This window comes from Alosa sapidissima, chromosome 12 (genome assembly GCF_018492685.1).
Source record: "Alosa sapidissima isolate fAloSap1 chromosome 12, fAloSap1.pri, whole genome shotgun sequence".
NCBI classification, from domain to species: Eukaryota; Metazoa; Chordata; class Actinopteri; order Clupeiformes; family Clupeidae; genus Alosa; species Alosa sapidissima.
The window spans coordinates 13,641,099-13,663,520 of NC_055968.1; the positions used below are offsets into that span (position 1 = coordinate 13,641,099).

Below are 22,422 nucleotides of genomic sequence, written 5' to 3' on the forward strand. Positions count from 1 at the left end.
GAATGGGGTTGCCTCGCACATGGACGGCCCGGGTACAGAGAGAGCGAGAATAGAAATAAGAGGCAAAATGGACGGGAAGCAGAGAGGGTCAAACGCAAGCAGAGAGAAAATCCAAGGCAGTAAGCATTATAGCGTGCATGCAGCTTATAAATGCAGGTTATAAATGCAGCTAATAGCCAGACATGGAAGCCTGCCAGTGGGCACTTGCAGCATTACAATTTAGCTTTCACCCTCATCCTTACAGGCCCTCAAGTACTCACACCCTTGTTGTCTACCCCTCTAATACATCTTAAAAGTGGCAACTAAAGGTGTGCCTGAGACGGGTTTAAAGGTGCAACTAACCGTGAATACTGGGGCAAGTCAACAGGGGCAGAATTTGACAGCTTGTCTCCATAGGAGAGCTTGTTAAAATGCTGAAAACGGGGGTAGCTAATATCTATGGTGAACACAGTGATTTAATGCTCTTTGGTTACTGGCCTTATTTCAGAATGCAGTGGTTATGAAATGCATTTTCAAGTGATCTCCAGGGGAGTAGGAATAATTGTGTGGTACTTACTGAGATACTAGTTATGCCAAACCACTCAGGTCAGTTGTTTATCCAATACTTTTAACAGAGAGAGAGCACACATTTCATTAAATTAGACTGCCAAGTGAAAGTAGTGGAAACAAACACTGATATCAATATGAGACTGTGGCATTTAAAGACCTTTAATTATTCTTCAATTAAAATGGATTTAATAGTTCTACCCATTTACTTCTCAAAGCAAGCTTTGGTGCCTAGACTTGCAATAACATATGCATACATGAACAGAAATGACAAAGTACGGTTACTCAGTTATATCTGAGGGCCATCATACTCAAGGTTTTCAGATGGCAACAGAACTTTTAAGTATCTCTCCCCTCAGTAACTAACACACACACGGCTGAGGAGGGAGTGCTTGGGATGGGGTGAATGCGGTCATGAATGGGAGGGCCTGCTGTGAGTGCAGCTGACGGAGAGGAGGCAGGATTGAGAATGGGGAGGTTTGCATTGGCGTCATCATCAGGTTCGCGCCTCTGTTTGTGCCTTGTTTATGTCTGTGTGGAGGCCTGAGGGAGGCCTGGGAACTGCTGTTCTTTAAACACACACTCGGACATGCGCGCGCACACACACACACACACACACACACACACACACACACACACACACACACATACACATACACTTGTACACATACAGCAGCAGTGGACAGTCAGTCACCGTAGTTACCCAGTTCCATAACCAACAAGTTGAGCACTTCTGAAATCCGTCCTCTTGCTTGACAGGGCCTGTTGTTAACACTGCGGTCTACGCAGCCATGGCCTCGGATGCCTTTTGGCAGCATGGGGGAGGAGGGGGTGGAGTGGGAAAAGAGATAGAGGTGGAGGAGTGGGGATGGAAAGAGTACTGCATCTTATCTGCACTTTTGGCAGGGGGAGCTCTTTTAGCTTTGAGTCTTCGCCTGGAATGAAAGACACGGGGACGTTAGCCTGGAATGGAACTCGGGGACGAGGTGTTCCAAGGGTGGAGGAATGGATCCAGTGTGGCTGGGAACGAGCAGCGGGGAGAGAAAAATGGTCAGAAAGGTTGAGTGAGAAAGTTTGAGATAAATGTGGACTCAAAGGGACTCCCCAAGAGTATGGTATGAGGAAAGAGAAGGGAGTAATTGGCATAGCCAGGGAGAGATCCGGTATGTGTGTGTGTGTGTGTGGGACGAAGCAAGAGAGACTCCGCACTAAGCCGGCCGCTTGAAGCCAAGGCAGGCCTCGCCGGCTGCACTGTCAGAGGAATGAGGCGTTTGTTTTCTCCAACCCCGAATGGCCCGCTCTGGCTCTCCCCTTCTGTCAGCAATTACCCAGACCTCTCTTTCTCCCTCTCCTTTACTCTCTCTCTCTCCCTCTCCCTCTCCCTCTCCCTCTCTCTCTCTCTGTTTTTCTCTCTCTCCCTCCCTCTCTGTTTTTCTCTCTCTCCCCCGTCATTCTAACCAGGCCATTGCTTCGTCCAAGCGTTTGAAATCATGGATGCGTGACTACGTTCTTAGCCACACCATAAAAAAACGGGGGAAAAAAGAAGCCTCCCTCTCCCTTTCGGCCAAGTTCCACTGGTTTCCACAGCAACCTCACCGCCTCGGAATGACAACCACTCACAGCTGTTGCCTCGGTTGCCAGGCGCTGAGGTCCCAGTGGGAGGGCCTGTCAGTGGAACAAGCAGAAGGACGAGGACGCTGGGACCGACACATGCCAACAACCTGACCAACAGGGGTGTCAAGCTGTTTGATGAATGGGCCACTCGAACGTGTGTGTGTGTGTTTGGATGCTGACTGCAGCATGTTCTTGCATCCAGTCCCACTCCTGTTAAAGTGTGTAGGAGAGAGCCTCTCTTCCAAATCGGTTTTGTTGTGTCCACCCATACCAGTTATGGTTAAGGCAGAGTTTGAGGCGAGCGTGAGTCCTGCTGATGGCAGTATCATGTTGGGAGTGAGAGGATGAAGGGCCTGATGGTGTTTGCGGATGTGCTTGTTTGTGTCAATTAGTGCTGGGGCTGTGCCCCAGTAAACTCGCAGTGTCAGAACGCATAAGTCAGACGCAGTGCTGATGCCCTGCAGCGGTCAGCTCGTATCTCTCTCCCGCCACTCTCTCTTATTTTTTCATTCTGTCTCTTTTGCACGCACTCTAGCTCTCTCTCTCTCTCTCTCTCTCTCTCTCTCTCTCTCTCGCTCTCTTGCTCACTCTGCCTCTCATTAAATTCAATTCCATTTAATAAGCTTTGCTGACATGACTGTAAGCGTGGTGTTCAAGAACATGTTCAGTCATTTGCTATCCTCTCTCAATATGTGACAGCAGTGTAGGTAGGTGGAGGCTGGCTGTAAACATCATCTGTTTCACCCAGGAGGAATGATGTGCTTTGCCTTATCATTTTTTGTAAACTCAGGACAAATGTCTGCTGTTCTTGAGAAATAGCTTTCCCTAATGCTTTTATATTTGTTACACTGTAAGGAAGTGAAGCTCATCCTCCACTACTTTGGGACCGTGATCCAATCTTATGTTCACTGAGTCTTTACCTTCTCATCTCTCTCTTTCTTTTTCTCTTACTCTATCGCTCTCTCCAATTCAATTAGTCTGTACATTATCAAAACGTTTGCATGTTTTTTGGTCTTTTAATGTAGTAAGATATGGGACAAATTTGGAATCATGGTTAAGGGCTAAATGGCTCCCGAGTTTCTCTCTCTCTCTCTCTCTCTCTCTCTCTCTCTCTCTCTCTCTCTCTCTCTCTCTCTCTCTCTCTCTCTCTCTCTCTCTCTCTCTCTCTCTCTCTCTCTCTCATTTCACACATGCAGTATACTCTGTGTCCCACCCGCTTCTCTCCCCCAGGGTGACTATCCTATCAATCATCCTCTCTCTCTATTCGCCCCTTCTCTGTGGCCTGATTGATGGGGGACTGTGGCTGTAAGTGTGTAGTATGGCTGACCCAAAGATTCTCCCTCTGCAGTAGTTTGTATGCTCCGTGCATAACTATGTGAAGTTTTTATTTATGTGGCCTTTCCAACCCACGACGCCGTGAGTGTTTAGACTTAAGAGTGTGGCTCCAGAGAGCCTTAAATGATGCCAAGGTGAGTGTGGAGGGGGAAAGGCATTTAAGAGTTTTGTGTGTGTGTTTGTGTGGGACAGGCCAAGAGTGTGAGTGGGTTGTGTTCTCTTTGCTGTCTGCAAACAGACACACGGCATGTAGGCAAAATTGCTCACCATTGTGTCTGCATGTCTAAAGTGCCTAGCTATAATACCCAGCCCTTGGACGTCATTGGCAAATCGGAGGCCATAAACCACTGCTGCAGTTAGACACACACACACACACACACACAATCACCCCCCCACATACACACACCAACAAGCCAACCTGTTTTTATTAACCCTTATTACCACACACAAGAGGAACACTGTTGTGTTTTCTTTCTAACTGGCTGGTTTAAACAACTTCACTTCACAGTAAAAGGGTTGGACTGGAATGATAAAAAATTAAGCCGTGATTACAGCGCTATTACACACCAGACACTTGAAACGCTGTCTGCAAGCAGAGCGTTCACGCCCGTAAGACGATCCCAACACACTGTCTGCACTGTGTGTGTGTGTGTGTGTGTGTGTGTCTAACGTCTTCTGCTGGGTGGGATCTCTGCAGTAATGGCCGAGGCATCTATTATATTTACGACATGAAGAGATCTTTTTCTGCGGGCGAGGGTCCTTATCCACCCCCCCCCCCCCCCTTCTTTTTTTGCTGTCTGTTTCTCTCTCCCTCTCCATTCTTTACAGGGTGTATTTTCTTTAAAAGGGTTTTTGAGTCTTTCACTCTTGAGCCTTTTTAGATGTGGGCATCTGGAGAATTCTGGAAGGGCCACGCCCCCCTCCCTCATACTGACCACTGTCTTTATTCTACTCTTGGACAAAATGGCCAGAGGAGCCTGATATGGTGAGAGGTGGGGGGGGGGGGGGGGGGGAGAGAGAGATAAGCCCAGATAAGAGGGAAGTTAGAGAATAGATGAGAGGAAGCAAGAGCACTGTAGAAGAAAGGCTCCATGGTGATGGTGGGGAAAAAAAAGGAGAAACTGTACGATAGGCTGCAGCCTACAAAGATGAGGACCTTGAGATGCACTCGACCCCAAGACGGCAACGAGTGATTTCTCTGACTGGTAGGGAAGGGTCACCCCTGCCCAAATGGGAATCTAATCCCATCAGAGGATTTCCTGTGATTGCTCTCTGGCTTCCTTTATTATCACTGCGGTTTGCCTCTGATTAGGGGCCAGCGGGGCCAGAGCTGTTTGATGCTGACCTTTTGTGGCTGGAGGCCAGTGGGGCACAGAGACCAGCTGTAGTGGCCCAGTAAGCCGCACTGGCAGTGCCCCCCTCCCCTCCCCTCCCCTCCCCTCCACCCCCTCCAGCCAGACAGGGTCGGACGGCTGGAAACAGATCTCCATTAATGAGCATATTTGGTTGTTTGTTTGTGTGGAAACAATTTGGATTGCTTGTATTTATAGTTGTGAGTAATGCATGGACAGGCGTGTGTGTGTGTGTGTGTGTGTGTGTGTGTGTGCACATTTAAATAAATACATACACATACCACTAAACTGAACTCACAATTTAGTCTGGCATTCAGGAAGTAGGGTAATGATTCACCTCAAGAGGCTATAGATTTTTAAGATGCAGAAAATGTCCTTTTTATCAAGACACACACACACACACACACACACACACACACACACACACACACACACACACACACACAATCTATAAATGGTTTCCTTCTTACCAGAGGTGATCAGTGCTCCTTTTGTTTTCTACTTTATATTTTACTCTCCATTGTACACCCCCCCCCCTCCCCCCCACACACACACACACACACAAATAAATAGATACACACACACACACACCACACACACACACACACACACACACACATACACAGAACACTAAACTCCCAATTTAATCTGGCATTCAGGGAGTAGCGTAATGATTTACCTGGCAAAGGATTCTGAAGATGTAGCACACATTGTTTACCAAGTCTCTCTCTCTCTTTTTTTTCTTTTTCTCTCTCTCTCTCTCTCTCTCTCTCTCTCTCTCTCTCTCTCTCTCTCTCTCTCTCTCTCTCTCTCTCTCTCTCTCTCTCTCTCTCTCTCTCTCTCTCTCTCTCTCTCTCTCTCTCTCTCTCTCTCTCTCTCTCTCTCAACTAGAGCCGATGAGTACTCCTTTTGATATTTACTTTGTATCTCAAATGTTTCGCTCCAGGGAGAGCTTTCATCAGTAATATGAAGGACAGTGAGGACTGTGTACTTTGTGATTCATATTTAATTACCATACGCTGCATTGCTGTGAGGCTGGCACTTGGTCAGGTGCAACCCACCCCCCACCCCCTTCACAACACACACACACGTATCAGCATATTTCACCACCAGTTTCAGGAAGAAAATAAAACATTTTGGGCGCTCACTAATTGAAGGGATTCTGTTATGTTCAGTGGATAACAGAACTTACCAAGCACAACATTGACAGCTGGCTCTTCAGCCCAGACAGCATTCTAAAATATTTGTAAATGCTTATAGAAAGCTCAAATTCCTCCTGCGAGTTGCTGCTTCTTTCACAGTGTGCCGTCTTGTGTTCATACATTTTAGATGAGTGATCTTGTGTGACTTGCACCAATATCTCCTCTTTACGACACTATTGTTTTCTCTCTCTTCCTGCCAGATTTTTTATATGATGTTCAAGTGTTTAAAAAAACGTCTGCCTCTGCCTAGCCATGTGGTCTGTATCAGCCAATCAGGGCCTCAGCTCGGACTAAATGATCACTCCCATCCAGTGTGACAGTTTCAGGCCATCTCTGTTCCTCTCTGTAGTTGTTGGTAAGCTTGTGTATAGGTTACATTCCCCCAGTGTGTGTGCGCTGTCTCTCTCTCTCCTCATACATACAGGCAGGTTGGCAGCCCAACAGTGTTGCACAGATCCAGGGAGACAGGCACGCCACACCGCATTTAGCTCCGCAGTTTAATCATACATCAATGCTGTTGCGTACCGTTGCAATACATACGGGAAAGCATCAGTCCCACCTTCTGTCGCAGGACGGTTTTGTCCCTTTTTAGCAAACGACGGGAAAGCCAAACATTCTGATGCATTAAGAAAGCATGATCTGTTGTCTGTGACTGTGACTGTGTTCCTCTTGAGTGGGATGTAAGCGTTTCTCTCGGTTCTGTGTTCTTGGGCAGGTACACATCTGCACCACTGGCCTCATCGTCACCCCGCCCCCCAGCAGTCCGGTCACCACGGCCACCGTCTTCACGTTCCCCCCGGAGACCACCTATGCGTCCATCCCAGTGGTGAGTTACAAACATGTACACCACTCTGAATCAACACACACTACCCCTTAAAAGCTTCACAGCTGCAGTTTTATGACGATGAATGATGAAATAATTGTATAGAAAACGTTTCTGAATGGCTTGTGCATCACTGTCTGTCAGTACCAAGTTCTTCCTCCACCCAAGGAGTCACTGGCTTAGCCACTAAGTGCTGCCTGAATTGGACTGTGATGGTGAAGGGTGACAGAAGGGCAACATTTACACACCAGAAGAGATGTCTGGCCCACGCCACTCGTTTGCGTCAAAAGTCTCTGTGGTATTTATAGGGTGCACCTGTGGCCCTGCCGGCAGGGTGCCAGCGTCGAGCAGAAGGGGAGAAATGTGGCTCATCTTCACAAATAGCACTTTTAGCAAGGCCCTTGTGGATTCTTTCTTTCTCTCTCTCTCTCTGTCTCTGTCTCTGTCTCTGTTTTTTTTGCATACACGCACACTCCAGAAGTGTTTATTCTGTGTGTGTGTGCAAGTGTGTATATGGGATGTCTGCATGTCTACGGTATGCTCCCACCCCCCCTCTCTGAATGCACTTGATTGTATAGGAAGTGGCACCTGACCCCAGTCTGACTATGGGAACTGGGACCTTTAATTCCCCTCCCGAGGCCGCCCCATCAAAACCATCCCCTCTGCCTCATCCACCACCGCATGGTGTTTTCAGAGCACATTCTTCCTGTGCACTAGAGTGTGAGCATGCTTGCGTGCGTGTGTGTGTGTGTGTGTATGTGTGTCAACACAAAAGGTTGAGCTCTCCGGGTTCACCAGGGAAGTCGACATGATGTTTTCGCTCAGATGAGTCCTCCTGCCTGCGGGCAATCTCATTATCTCAGCTCCCACGTCAGCAATGGACCAGGGAAACGCACGCACGCACGCACGCACGCACAAACAACCGCAGACACAGACCTGCATACACACTCATAAGCATTCACTTAGTGAATAAAACACTGCGCTCACACTCAAATGTTAGAAGCGCCAGCTCACTTACACACACACACACACACACACACGCACACACGCTCAGTTTTCATAATGACCAGACGGAGTACATTATCTCCATCCCACACACTCCCAGTGTTATGGCTGTTAAAGATGCTGAACTTTCACCAGGATTATCAGGCTCCTCATGTTGGCGCTGGTGAATGAGTGGGAGAAATGTAGAGGGACAGATTGGCTGGACACTTTGGCTGGACAGATTGGCTGGACACTTTGCTTGGTAGTTATCACACTGATCATCTTATCTGCTAAGAACCTGAATTGGCCCAAGCAGGCCTCTGGTAGGATTTTCTTGAAAGCTCAAGTGCTTTCTGTTAGCTTTGTTGGTATTTGTTTTTATGATAGTGACAGGAGCTATAACATTAGGACCATCCTCTCCTCCTCATCCTTTTTTGCCTTTAGACTCATTTTCTCTCACACACATTCACTGGGTATCTCTGCCTTTCTCTCTTTCTCTCTTTCTCTCTCTCTTTCTCTTTCACTCAGTCAGTCAGTCAGACACCACACACACACTCTCTCACATATTTTCTCTCTCTTTCATGCCCTGCCTTGAAAACCAAAAGACAACAATTTTATTACCAAAATTCTATAGCTGATGTTTTTAGTAAGGTCCCACCTTTTGAAGGTTTTAGAATTTGTTACTAGCATAGATTTAAAAAAAAAAAAAAACATATTTAAACTTCTATAACACACAATATTCTGTCCACTAAATAGCCTTAGTTGCTAAAATGGCCTTAAATTAAACAAACAAACAAACTCTCTCTTTCACACCCTTTCCTCCTCATGGCTGTTGGTCTGTTTCTGTATGTATCCCACATATGTATTTCCATTAGGCCAGGTCATTGCCAGGGTGTCTCCAGAAATCTGGAAGAGATATGAACTCGCCTCCGATTAAATATTCAATTTCCTGTGCCTGCCTGAAAGCGCTAAACGACTGAAAGGCAGATTGAACAGGCCTGTGTGTGTGTGTGTGTCTCTGTCTTTCTGCCTTTCTGTCTGACACTCGTGCACACACACACACACACACACACACACACACACACACAAACACACACACACCCCAGGGGAGTGCCTTAAAACTGCAGTGTTTTGTTTACTCTTGAAAGCCCGTTTTGCTGAGAGTGCTGTTGTGGCGACTGCTAATAAACATGTTTGCCATCAGAGTTACTGTACTTCCTGTCTCTCACTTCATATGGAACCAGTTAACCCCCCACTCAACTCCACCCCCTCACACAGGCTCCCCAGCCAATCGAAATGCCTTCAGTCCAAGAACGTTTCCTAGCAACACAAACACAAACTAGACTCCTGAGAACAGAATAAAAAAAACTGTTTGTTTTTTGCATTGTATAACATTTATAGCTTTGTTTTAGCTCTGCTGAACTTGCCTTTGTGGATTGTTAATGGAGGGGCAGCCTGAAACCATAGCTTAGTGCAGCGTTTTAAACAGATGTAAAGATCACAAAAGTAAACAGATGGTTATTGTGTTTGGCGTCCCTTGGCTGAGCGAGTCACCCTATAACTCTTTGTTTGTGTGTGTGTGTGTGCTTGTTTAATAGGATGCACTGCCGCCGCCTCCACCTCCTCCCCCCCAGTCCTCAGCTGCTGGCGCCACGTCCTCATTGGCTGCTGGACAGAGACCCTCCCCCAACGCCAATGACCAGAGCAGCAGACAGCGGCCTACTGTGTAAGTGTTCTCTCACGCACACACACACACACACACACACATGCACACATGCAGAGCGCAGCTGCATGATCACCTGGGTACATGTAATTTGTGGCTGTGGTGAAACGGTGTTTATAGATCTCTGGCTTATGCCCACTATACACACACACACACACACACACATGGAGGGAGATGTGTGTGTTATGTGAGTCATCGCCTTTGTCTGACCCCTCTCCAGTTCCGCTCAGTCAGCTGAGCGTGACCGCAGTCACAGGTGGGCCAGGTCAGAGGTCGCCATCCCCGACCTACTAGGAGAACAGTAGCTCCTCTAGGGACTCATCTCCCCAGCCCATCCGCTCACCTCTGACATTTGACCTTCGACCCCTGGTGCATTGAAAGCCCTAGCTGACTCCTGACGGCTGATGGGCATTAGACATGGCTCGTTCCTCCTCTCTCTCTCTCTCTGTGTGTGAGTGTGTGTGTGTGTGCGCGCGCTCGCGCATTTCACTGGTTTGCTTGAAACTGAGTCAACATTTGCTCAGATGTCTTTGTACCCATACTTATAGTTACATTTTATAGCATGCTATGTTTATTGTATGTTGGTTTCTTACAAGTGTGTGTGTGTGTGTGTGTGTGTGTGTGTGTGTACTTGGGTTCATGAAGACGGTCACATCCATCCATCTGTTTTTCCCTGTTAGTAGTCACATTTTATTGTTTCCTCTGTTTATAAGATGTTGTGCTGCTACATCTGTGTGTGTGTGTGTGTGTGTGTGTGTGTGTGTGTGTGTGCGCGCACGCATGTGTGTGTATATGTACACTCCTGTACCCAGGAGAAAGTGTGTGAAACAGATGGGGCTCTACTGTCAGTGAAGTGACTGTGCTCTCTCCTCTGAACATTAGCGCCAAGCCTGTGACTTGAGTGCAGCCCTAACAGATCATTAGCAGTAATGTCACCCAGGAATGATGCCAGAGAGAGAGAGAGAGAGAGATGGTTTGGCAGTAACAGTGGTGAGGGAGAGGTGGAGTGAGGTTGAGGGTGACTGGAACCATGGGGGAAAAAAAGGATGAGGAGTGGATAATGAAGATGGATTGACGGAGATCACTGATGGTTTTATGGTAGAGACGGCGCTCATGTGACCGCTTGTTAGCCAACCTGTTAGCGTGTGCGTGCGTCCGTATAAGTAAGTCTATTCGTAAGCATGTGTGTGTGCATCTTTTGAGCCTTAAATCAGTCATTCTGTCATTCAATCAGATTATGCTTGAGATGTAAAAGGTCATGCAGCTGGCTCTCCAAAATGCCCTCAGGGGTAGCAGCTTTTGAGTGGTGCTTTGAGTGGGCGCACACACATTTTAAGATAAGATCAAACTATCGTGATCTTAACTATCGTGTTTTTCCATAAAAATATAATTTCCCTTCCTGCAAGTCTGATTCCTCTTGCATGTGTGCGCCCATTAACACAAGCTCCCTGTCAAGTCCATTAGTGCTAATTAAGTGCTGTGATTGACACCAGAGCTCCAGCTTGATCACATCATGCACCTATTTCTCATTGAAGGAAACAGAATGATTGGCCTCCAGGAAACACTTCTAAATCAGTTGCAACAGATTGCCGGACATAATAAACAGCCCTTTGGAGTATGTGTCAATCCAACAGGTTTCCCTCCAGCTTCTCAGATTTTAAATGAACTCCGTACCGCTTCATTGCATGCATTCAAATATAAATAGTAGAAATCCAATCAGCAAAGGCGTCTGAGCAAAGCGTTTTTCATAAGCTATGATTTTTTTTTTATTACATTATGCATGCCAAAGGGAATTGGATCAATTCAGTGTCTGAGTGCAATACAATGCTGAATACCTTGACTGCTAAAAAAGTGCAATGCAGTACTGAATACTTTAAGTGCTAAGAATAACCAAGTATTTAGTATTTTTAGCACTCAATGTGCTAATGTGCTGAAAAATACTAAATGCTTAGCAGTATTCAAAAGACCAAGGTTTTGGATAACTTTCTTGAAAAACTTTGAAGGGCAAGTCTTTGAAAAGACTTTGAAGGGCCCCAGCAGCCCTACCTAGCAGCAGGTCATCACAATTGCTGCACTCGACAGAGCAATTACCCCACTCCTGGTCCTCCCACAATCAGGTCACAATTAGCTTCAAAATGTCTAAGTCGCTGTCAGGTGTCTGTCACCGTAGTGTTGTGTGGCACTTCAGGGACCACTTCAGCATATTTATATTCACGCTGGTTCTCCTTGGTTCCTTCATCTCGGCGAGTCCTGACGACCCTACTGATAAGGTGTCTGTTGAGATCCCTGCTAGTGAGGCTATTGTTATTGTTGTGTCCTTGATTACGTGAAGTAAGGCTCTTCCACAAAGCCATTTAAACTAATCTTCCATGGGATTCTCCATAAGCCGTCCATGTTCAAACACCGTTCTTGTAACATCGAATGACCTCACCCGGTTCTTGGGCTCTCTTTAGTGGAATTGCTACACATTTCAGTATTGGAGGAATGGTATTGACGTGGTCATGTACTGTAGGACAACACATAATGAGGTTGCTTACCACTTATATTGGGTGTACTCTATGTTTACGTGTGTGTGTTCACCAGGTATGTGGCGATGTTCCCGTACTCCCCACGTAAAGAGGACGAGCTGGAGCTGAGGAAGGGCGAGATGTTCCTGGTGCTGGAGCGCTGCCAGGACGGCTGGTTCAAGGGCACCTCCATGCACACGGGCAAGATGGGCGTCTTCCCTGGCAACTACATGAGTCCTGTCAGCAGGTAACTTGCAGCCTCCAGACCAGGGGTCGCCAACCTTTTTGGGAATGAGGGCTACCTGAAGGACCCAAAATCACATGGAGGGCTACTCATTTGAAACAAACATACCCTCACCCCTTTTTTGCGAGGGTAATCCTCCTAAATAATAGGCCTATGTGATTTTTACATTTAAATTATCAATATTATGTAGGCCTGTAAGCCTTTATATATTAAGCAACTGTATTTTCCGTTTGTTCATTTCTAAGTTTGCATGGGGAATCTAAACTATTTTTTTAAACAAAAAAAGCAATCTTTTTGTGCAATTAATAATTTAGGTTACAATTTTTAGCATTCGTTTAAAGAATGAATGGGAAAGGGATTCGAAACCAAAGGCTAAAATTTAACCCAGATGTATGGCTACAGTACATACATGCTTAAAATGGTTCTGATCTACAATTAAATATCTATTTAAAACTTTACAATGGAGGATGTTTTTAGTGCGTGATCTGCAGACGACTTGTTGGCAATTTTATAGAAGTTGCGCTGTGGGCGCCTCATAGGTCACTCCATCACACTTTCTTTCTATCTCTTTCTGAGTCACTCACTCATTCTGGCTCTTCCACCCATTCTCTCTATCCCTCTCTCTGTCACTCCCTCACGCTTTATTTTGATGTCTTTCTGGCTCGCTGACTCACTCATTTTGGCTCTTCCACCCATTCTCTCTATTCCTCTCTCCCTATATCCTAATGCAGTATCCATCGCTTGCTGTGTCCCCTCATTTTAAGAGCATTGTCATGTCCTCATTCACACTCAAACTTGTTCGTTCCCTTGTGATTTTGTTGCCTTTAGATGTTTCTCATTCGTCTTTAGATGTTTCTCATTCTCTCTCCCACAAACACTTTTTTGCTCTTGCTGTCTCGTACTTTCATATGCTATTGTGATGCAACACGCTGATGCAAACACACTCATGCACAAGGTGACTGACAATCTTCATCAAAGCAGTTCATTAGTTGCCGTCTCTGACGCATCAAATCAACATCACTCATGTGCGTCAGGTCAAGGTCGTGGCACATCAGACACGCACCCACACACACTCACACTTGCACTCACACACTTACATACGCACATGCCAGAGTGGGCAAAGTGATGGGCGGGGGGGGGGGGGTGCATTTACACATGTATCATCAGTCTCCCTGCATGCATGTGCAGGATCAGCATGTCTGTGACAGGCCCACTCAGGCCGTCAAACACGTCAACACATAACATGCAGGCTGTCACACCCGCTCACTCACCGCCCGCAAGTCACACGCACCAGATCAAGGTGCCGCTGAGCAAATTATATAAGCAGTCAGCAGATCGCTTGTACTGACACATGTACGTACATACTCACTCACTCACACACACACACACACACACACACACACACTCTCTCTCTATGCCTACAAACTCACACTCACATACCTGCACACATACTCTCACATGGAACAGATTAGCTTGTCCCCTTCCACTCTTAGTTAGTGTATTGTACTGTGTGCTAGTATACTGCACCATCATTGCACGCTAGAATAGCAACTCCTACATGTTCCAGTGTTGACACGTCTTTGGGGATGTGTATTAAGTGCTCCGCCTCTGGCTCTCTCTTCTCTTGCAGGACTGTTTCAGGAGGCAGTCAACCCAAAGTGCCCCTGAGTCTGTGCACCCAGGCAGGGAGAGGGGTCACCATCGTCAGCCCTTCAACTGCCCCCTTGGGTGGCGCGCTGGGGGGTGTGGAGCACCCCAAGGTCCTCACCACCTGCCCCGGGCCTGTCCCACCCAGCCCGCTCCCCCCCACTGCTGCCGTGGTAACTGCAGCCCACATGTCCTCAGGACAGGCCAAAGTCCTGATGCACGTCACGTCCCAGATGACCGTCAATCAGGCGCGCAATGCAGTAAGGACTGGTAAGTGTATACACACACACACACACACACACACACACACACACACACACACACACACTCTTCCACTCCCATTTACCCACTATTTCTCTCACACACACACACACACACACTCTTCCACTCCCATTTACCCACTATTTCTCTCACACACACACACACACACACACACACACACACACACACACACACACTCTTCCACTCCCATTTACCCACTATTTCTCACACTCACAAGCACACACTCACATATACAAAATGAAGAATGCTTGTCCATACACTAATGTCAATGTGTGATGTACGTACTGTATGTATTAACTATGTCAAACACTGATCAAAATTTGTGAGGTCTACTCTGTCCTCACAGGTTTTTAGACTGTAGTAGGGTTCGTGTATGTCCTAGTCAGTGTGGAATGACCATGTTCCACTGATTTGGACACACATGGCAGTTAATGCAGATCAGCAGCGTTCAGTAAATCTGTTATGTAATGCTTCATGCTGTAACCCCCATATATGCCAGAGGGCCATAAAATATCAGTCTTCTGTAGGTTTCGCTTCTAGGAATCCCGTCATTTGCACATTTAATCCTTTAGACCTCTGCGTGTCTGACCTGGCTTTTGAGTACTTGCACGAGCTCAGCAGAAAATACTTTACTGTAAAATGCCATACTGTTTATGCGCTTTGTTTTAAGCTTGGGGCTAACTGATTTCAACACATTTTGTTCTGGATTGCAACAACTTAAAACATTTAAGTCTTATTTTTGTGGTTTTTCCATGTATTACCCTTGTGAGTTTGTTATTGGTAAGTGTATACAAGTGCGCTTTCGTAACACAAGTTGCCTTTTTTTCTCGCGAGTGCACGTGTGTTTGGCTGATGCTCCCAGTGGAAGCGTCTGGTGTAATTACCCCCTGTGTGCTTTCCTCCACCAGCTGCTTGCCACAGCCAGGACCGGCCCACGGCGGCGGTGACGCCCATCCAGTCCCAGCAGGCCGTGGCCTTCCTGCCCCACCTGGCCGTGTGCCCGCAGCCATTGGGCGTGGCGGCCTCCGCGGGCGCCTCCCCCTCTTGTGCTCGTGCCGGCGTGTCCCTGGGCTGCGCCGCCGCCTCCCTCACCCCTCCCAACGTCAGCGCCGCGTCCCTGGAGGTGGACGGCCTGCGGCCCGTGGCCGTGCTGGCCGTGCCCATCGCCCCCGGCAGCGCTGTGCCCCTCGGTGCCGCCATGACCTCGGCGTCCGCCACTGGGAACCAGGCCCTCCCCTGCCGCATGGACAAAGATGGAAAGGTGGGTGCAGGGTGCAGCTACCACCACCAACAACACTACTCCACACAACACCACCACTTCTGATTTAAAGATGCTCTGTGGAGCTCTATACTTGTTTCCACCTGTCTTGAACGCAGCCATAAAGCACTCTTCATGTATTAGCGTCTGACGCTAATTGGTTTGCATGCTAACTGTAGGGGATATCTGGGCAACACAGGGCATAGGCGTTTGACATTGTCAAAACATGTTGATATTTTCTAGGTCCTTTTTAAATGTTGTAAACAAAAAAAAAAAAACCTCCAACCTTTAAAACTCCTGAACATTCGATACAAGTACCCTCTGCCTTCCCAGTGTTCATAAGAGTGGCTTCAACTCTCTCCTCTTAATGCGTATGCTGCAACAATTAGTTTCCGCTCCAATCAATGGAACCGGCTACACCAGACGTGATGGCGGCGCACACCATTGAAAAAGAAATGTATAACTTGTAGTTCAGTCTTCTAGATCTATTTTTGCAATCTGTGAACAGAATGCTTCAGTTGCATGCCCAGTGTAGCCCAGATGTAGTCCCGACATCACAAGGTCAAATAAATGTGGTAGAACAACACGTAAGTGTTTCAGTACTTTCATGTTTGGAGTACAAAATTAGAAACGCCATGGCTGTGAGTTCAAACCAAGTCAAGTCAACTTTATTTGTGTAGCACATTATAAAAGACAACGGCAGTTTTACCCTAGCCCTTCACATGGCACTTTAGTAAAGTGCACCAAAAATGGTGTACTTTTCACTGCCTCCTCTGTACAGGCAGTTACTTATGATAATTAAGTTTATGCAAGATGGGAAGAAGGTTTCTTTGGGGGAAACAAAGTTTCAAATTGGAACCAGGTTGTGTGTGTGTCTGTGTGTGTGTGTGTGTGTGTGTGTGTGTGAGTGGCTGGGGAGTTGGTAGAGTGCTTGCTCACCTTCCTCTCCCTCTCTCACTTTCTTCTCCTCTTCCTCTGCTCATCTGCTTCAACTTTCTCCTCCTAAAAACCTGCTGAGCTGAAAGTGTCTCTTAATTATGATTCGGCTGGTTTGCTCTCCTTTTGCTGAGTGCAGTGTGTTAGTCCTGCCGAAAACGCTGCACTACATGAAGCGGAATATTCTAAAGTAGCTTAAGGACAGGCACAACAAGAAGCCTCTCTCGCTCTCTCTTTGTGTGTGTGTGTGTGTGTGTGTGTGTGTGTGTGTGTGTGTGTGTGTGTAACCATGCCTCGAGGACACTACACTGAGCCAGCGAGCAAGCATGTGTGCATGTGTTAGCGCTCGCGTGTGGTTTTTGTCCGACTCAGCTCATAATTTCTACTAACTGGGTGAGGGGGGAAATGATTGGGCTCAGCTGGGGTCCCAGATGGAAACCAGCTCTGAGACGAATCATGAGGCTTCGATCAGGAGGAGTTGGTTCTCATCTTGGGGTATGGTTTCATACTCTCCTGTAACATTAGACACATGTGGGGTACTCTCACTGCACAATGTGGATCAGAGATATCACCCGTAAGTTCAAGTGTGTTGATTTGTTGAAATGCTATCTTTTTATTCCCTTTGGGCAAGTCAAGCAAGGGTGTTGGGAGTTATTTTGTAGCAGGGTGATAATGCAGTGTCCTCAGTCCTCACATGCTGTTCCTCAGGGCCTAATTCACACACAAGAGTCCTCTGTCAGGGCAGAGGAGAAATTGAGTTAGTGGGTGAGACGAGCTGTGAGAGGCTGGGTGGAGACACATTAACAGAAAGAGACAGATGAGTGTGTACACACACACACACACTCACACACACGCTGCTGGACCCAGATCTGAGCCAGCCAAAATGCCTACATTCGATATCTGAAACGGATATCATTAAAGCTTAAAGTTAGCGTGGCCAAAAATAGCATCAGATGTGTGTCCAAAGCATAAAACTTAAGTGCTCAATATAAACATGGATGTGTTTGATCTTTTTAACACACAGAGAGAGAAGAAGGGTCTCCTTAAGCTGCTATCCAATAAGAAGAAGCTCCGCCCCTCTCCCCCATCCTCCCCTACGCTGGAAGCAGAGCAAGCCGTCGCCATGGACATGCCCCTGGGAGCCGCCGGACCTGACATGGCCGCCTGCCCAGCTGGGGCCAATGGCGGTCGCTGTGGGTCCACCTCGGCCGAATCGGAACCCTCCCCGTCGGCCTCTGGCTCCTCGGAATCCACCCACCGCAAGAGTGTCTCCCAGGAAGTCCCCGTGCCCATCGCCCCTCCCCCACGCCAACCCTGTTCATCACTGCATGCGCTACACGACTCTCGACCAATCATCTGCGAGAGGTACGTTTCCGCCAACACTTTTTGAGCCCCAATCTGCTGAGATTTTTTTACTGTGCATTGCTGTGTTCATATTTACTGCTCTTGCAGAGTGGAGCTCGTAAGCCCTCCATATAAAAATCCTGCCAAACTAGTAAATGTTGAATTTTAACAGGTTCATGAATTGATTTTTTACAATGTTGTCTTTGTGTACATAGGTTTCTTCTGTCATTTGTCATACATTGACTGTAGTGGAAAGTAGCATGTTAATGGTTGCATCTTAAACCAGTTACTATGCCCAGAAGGCAGTATTGTAATGCCACCAGTGAAAAGTAAGGGATAATGGACTACATGGTGTTAGGGTGGTAATGTGGCCACAAAGTGATTCGGATGTAACCTGAGTTGTTCCCTCCCACAGGTACCGGGTGGTGGTGTCTTACCCGCCCCAGAGTGAGGCAGAGTTGGAGTTGAAGGAGGGAGACATCGTGTTTGTCCACCGCAAGCGTGAAGATGGCTGGTTCAAGGGCACGCTTCAACGGAACGGCCGCACGGGACTCTTCCCTGGCAGCTTTGTGGACATCATCTGATACCTCGGCGACATGATCAGCCCCAAAGTCTTGGCGTCTGGGAGTGGAATTCACTCAAACTGAGATGACTACGCAAGGCATTCATCTGGATATATATGCTATGCCTTCTGCCGTAGTCTTAATCCAGCCACCTTAAGCCACCTCGCAGAGGGGGAAAAAACTCTTGAACTGGGCCACTGATGAATTGCGGCCTTTTGTAAGGAGGCTGTGAACGGGCCTTAATAGCACAGTGGAGAAACGGCAATGGATTCTTAAGGACATAGACACGTACAGTAGCAAGCAGAGGAAATTAGCATTAGCACCGGCTAGCATAAGCTGGTGATGAGCACTAGAATCAGTCACGTGGTAGGGCTAGACTTTCCTTTTTGCTTTATTTAACGATCAGTTAACATTTCAAAGGTCTTTTTAAATGTGTGCCTTGTACTGTCTCACTTTATTGTATATAAGCAAACAAAGATAAATATGAGTCACAGAACAAACAAAAATTATGAACTGTTCATGTCTGGAAATATGAATTTAACTTATTTTTTATTATGTGGTTTGGTTGGGGTAGTGCAGAAAGTTGGCTGACTGGTATGGATGCATGAGTTATTTAAAAGCTCGCTTTAATGTGGAAGTACCATTAACATGGACCTGTGATTGGCTGCCTGCAGCTCTTAGCTCACTGATTGGATAATTACTCGTCCAATCTGTCTCTCTTTGCACAATAAGTGGCTGAAAGGTCATAGCAAGTCTCTCAGTGTCATCAATGCCAATTAATGTTTGGATGTTTTGATTGCCTTTGTGTTTCGATGTTTTGAAGGACGTCATAGGTAGTAGAGGGACTGCATGAAAGATACGGCATGATTCAAAATGGCTGACGAGATCGTCAAGATGAGGAAATACTAGAAACAATCGACTGCTGTATATGTCCTGTTTAAGTGATTTGGATGTGAGAGGTTCTTGTGCGTTTGTTTGTGGAAAAGACTGAGAAATACACTCCACAGGTCTTCAAAATCACTAGTATCCTGTGATTCTTTTTTTTTTTTTCCTTTTGAAAATCGTAGCTGCTCCCTGTTTTTGATGAACCTTATCTGAAATGGCTCTTCAGTCCAGGCAACAGAGCAGAGCGACTGACACAATCACACACCGTAATCACAGAGAGTGAGTCTGTCACCCACTTTTCTGTGTATATTTATATTTCACCGTTATGAGTGTGTGTGTGTGAGCGCGTGTTTGAGATGGGATCGTCTGTGTGGCAACCCTCAGAACAAACAGTAACAAGTCATCTTGCCAGTGATTGCGACACAGTTGGTCTAACCTCAAACATGTCCTGAACGGGCTGGAAGCAGGAAAAAAAGTACTCCAACAGCCAGCGCCCTGGAAACCACCAGTGAGCGTCCCTCAGCCAGAGGCCCCACCACTGTCCCACACAGATCAGCCGCAAGGCGCTCTGCCCGTCACAGTGGCTCTACACCATCATGTGTCCATTACTGCATTTCAGTATCAAGTGTTTCTATCAGCTTCCTCCTCCTCCTTAGGGTCAGTCTGGTGGATGTTTGTGCTGTGTGTGTGTGTGTGTGTGTGTGTGTGTGTGTGTGTGTGTGTGTGTGTTTGTGTGTAATGAAGTGTCCCGTAGACTTGAATATGATGTATGTGTTTTGTTCTATAAATGGCTTTGGGTACTTTGGTTTCACTCCGGTTTCATTGACCATTTCATTTTTTTTGTCTTTGTGAAGCACAAGTTGTATGTGATTGATTTTAATGGAATTGAAAAGCCCCTGGGTCCCTACTGTTTTATCGTTTCATTCCATATAAAAAAAATGATCGTCTCATCCACTGCCTCCACCTCTTCCTCTCACCCCCCACCCCCCGGAGCGTATTGCAGTCAATGGCATTTCAATTTCTCCCTTCGCCAGCCGAATTTCAAATGGAACAGTTGATTTGGAAAAAGTGCCCTGATTGCACATTGACACAATGTTCCCAGCTCTCACCTTCAGTTATCAAATGCGGTATTACAGGCCAGGTGGATTACTGCTGCCATCAAACCTAGTCATGCAGGACTGATACCCTAAAATGAGACCCCACTCCACCTCCCTCCCCAGTCATCATGCCTCCTCCGGTGAGCCTGCTTATCAGAGAGGACACTCACTGGGCCTCAAATGCCACTTAGCCTATGGAATCTACGCATTCCATCAGCACCTCTGATGGGCAGGCAATTTGGGAAATGCACCACTTCATCACCTGAATTCGAAACCGCACCGCTGCTCTTTAAGCCCCCCTTGAACATTTCTGAGGCTCATTTGACACCAGTGCCACATAATTGGCAACTGTATTTAAGGTCCTTCAGAGGTGATTCTTGATAGTCGGTTCAAATGCAGAGTGGCTAGAATTCACAAGAGATCTTATTCTCACTGACTAGAATGGCGCAAGTCTTTTGTCCTTTTTAATAACGCCTTCGTACATCGGGCTATCATTAAGGGGTCAGGTTATAAAAATGTCCACAGAAATTGTGATTAGTTATATGTGTGTTTGTGGGGGAGAGACTGAAAGAGATTGAGAGTGCAAAAAAGTCTCGCTCTGTGATGAAGGGGCTTTTGTGCGATTGGCTGCTGGCTTAGTTAGGCTGTAGTTGTTGTTGTTGTTGTTGTTGTTGATGTTGCGGATGTGGCGAGAGGTGTTGAGCTGTAGAGCGTGGTACGATACACTGTTTAGACGGACTGTTAACTCAAGTGCTGCCGTTGAGTTGACCCTCCTTGTTATGTCATCTTGGCACTCATCCAGTTACCTGCAGTGTCTCATTCAAATACTTTTTTAAATCTCTGCTTGTTAGGTTTTCCATGGACTTACACAGGTTTACATTCACCTTTTTCTTGACTTCCACAGTTTACACGCTCATCTGTACAGTATATTTTAGTCAAATGAAATAATATGCCTTACACTGACAGAAGGTACCTGTGGGCTCATACAGAAACACACACATATATACTGTATACACACACACACACACACACACACACACACACACACACACACACACACACACACACACACACACACACACACACACACACAAAGGGCAAATCTACAAGGAGATTGACAACTTCAGTACTAGTAGTGACTGATTCTGATTATTTTAGCTGGAAGTCCATCAGCAGGTCAACATGTAACTAAAGGTGGTTTTTTGTTGTTTTTTTTTTTTTCATGTGAATTTCATTTACTGTAAATGCCAAGCCTTGTTGGCACACAAGGTAGCACTAAGTTGGCTTTATCTGACCAGTTCTCTGTTTGCCAAGATGACATACTTGATATTTTTTATTTTCTCAATAATGACTTAATCATCTAAAAATAGGTGGTTTGTTTGTTTGTTAATGGTGATTACTGGCATCCACTTGACAGTTTTTTTTTTTCTGTGTAAACATTCTGTAACATTGGAAGGAAAAGCACATTTTGTAATGATTTCAACCTTAACAAAAATAAAAAGCCAATGGTTTTACTCGTCTTGTGCCGGTCCTTTTCTTTTATATAAAGACTACAGCAACCTCTCTGACTCAGTCCCTTTGTTGAATCTTTCTCCTGGACCTGATGTAAATATTTAACTGGAATACGGTGATTTTTATGTGGTTTTAAAAATAGCTGTGTGGGAGAGAAGGGGGGGAACGGAGCGATTCAAAAAGGGGAGGAGAGACGGGAAGAGAGGGAAACAAGACCTTGGGCCTTTTGCCCATTGCCCTCTGCTTGTGTCTGGCTGTCTGAAGACGTTAACTCACCAACCTGCTCCAGGAGAGGATGCCAGGAACCACTCTTCCTCCAAGATCTGTTTTTCCCCCTCAGTTTTGAAGATGCACAGTATAGTGCTATAAGCTGTAAAAAACTATTTTATTTATTCCTCAGCACAAACTGAATGTGCACTTCCCCCACTCTTTTTGCTAGTTGAAATATTGACCGCACTGTGAACTGGTCGATACCAGTTGGTCTTTAACTTTAACTTGTGGCTTTCGGGTACGTTTTCAGCTATTAAAGCATCCTACAACTACACACCAGGACCGTGTAATGGGAAAC

General features: G+C 46.5%; 1 protein-coding gene across 1 annotated transcript in view; it reads left to right on the forward strand.

Moving 5' to 3' along the window:
- Window positions 1-21,856, forward strand: part of sh3rf1 (SH3 domain containing ring finger 1) — a 50,906-nt gene extending 29,050 nt beyond the window's left edge. Inside the window, exons 5-12 of the mRNA XM_042057084.1 lie at window positions 6,399-6,404; window positions 6,724-6,875; window positions 9,455-9,582; window positions 12,163-12,333; window positions 13,961-14,247; window positions 15,168-15,520; window positions 17,478-17,818; window positions 18,213-21,856. Coding sequence (XP_041913018.1) covers window positions 6,399-6,404; window positions 6,724-6,875; window positions 9,455-9,582; window positions 12,163-12,333; window positions 13,961-14,247; window positions 15,168-15,520; window positions 17,478-17,818; window positions 18,213-18,381 — 1,607 coding nt within the window. The 3' untranslated portion in view covers window positions 18,382-21,856. The remainder of the gene's footprint in view (window positions 1-6,398; window positions 6,405-6,723; window positions 6,876-9,454; window positions 9,583-12,162; window positions 12,334-13,960; window positions 14,248-15,167; window positions 15,521-17,477; window positions 17,819-18,212) is intronic.
- The last annotated feature ends 566 nt before the right edge of the window (window positions 21,857-22,422 follow it).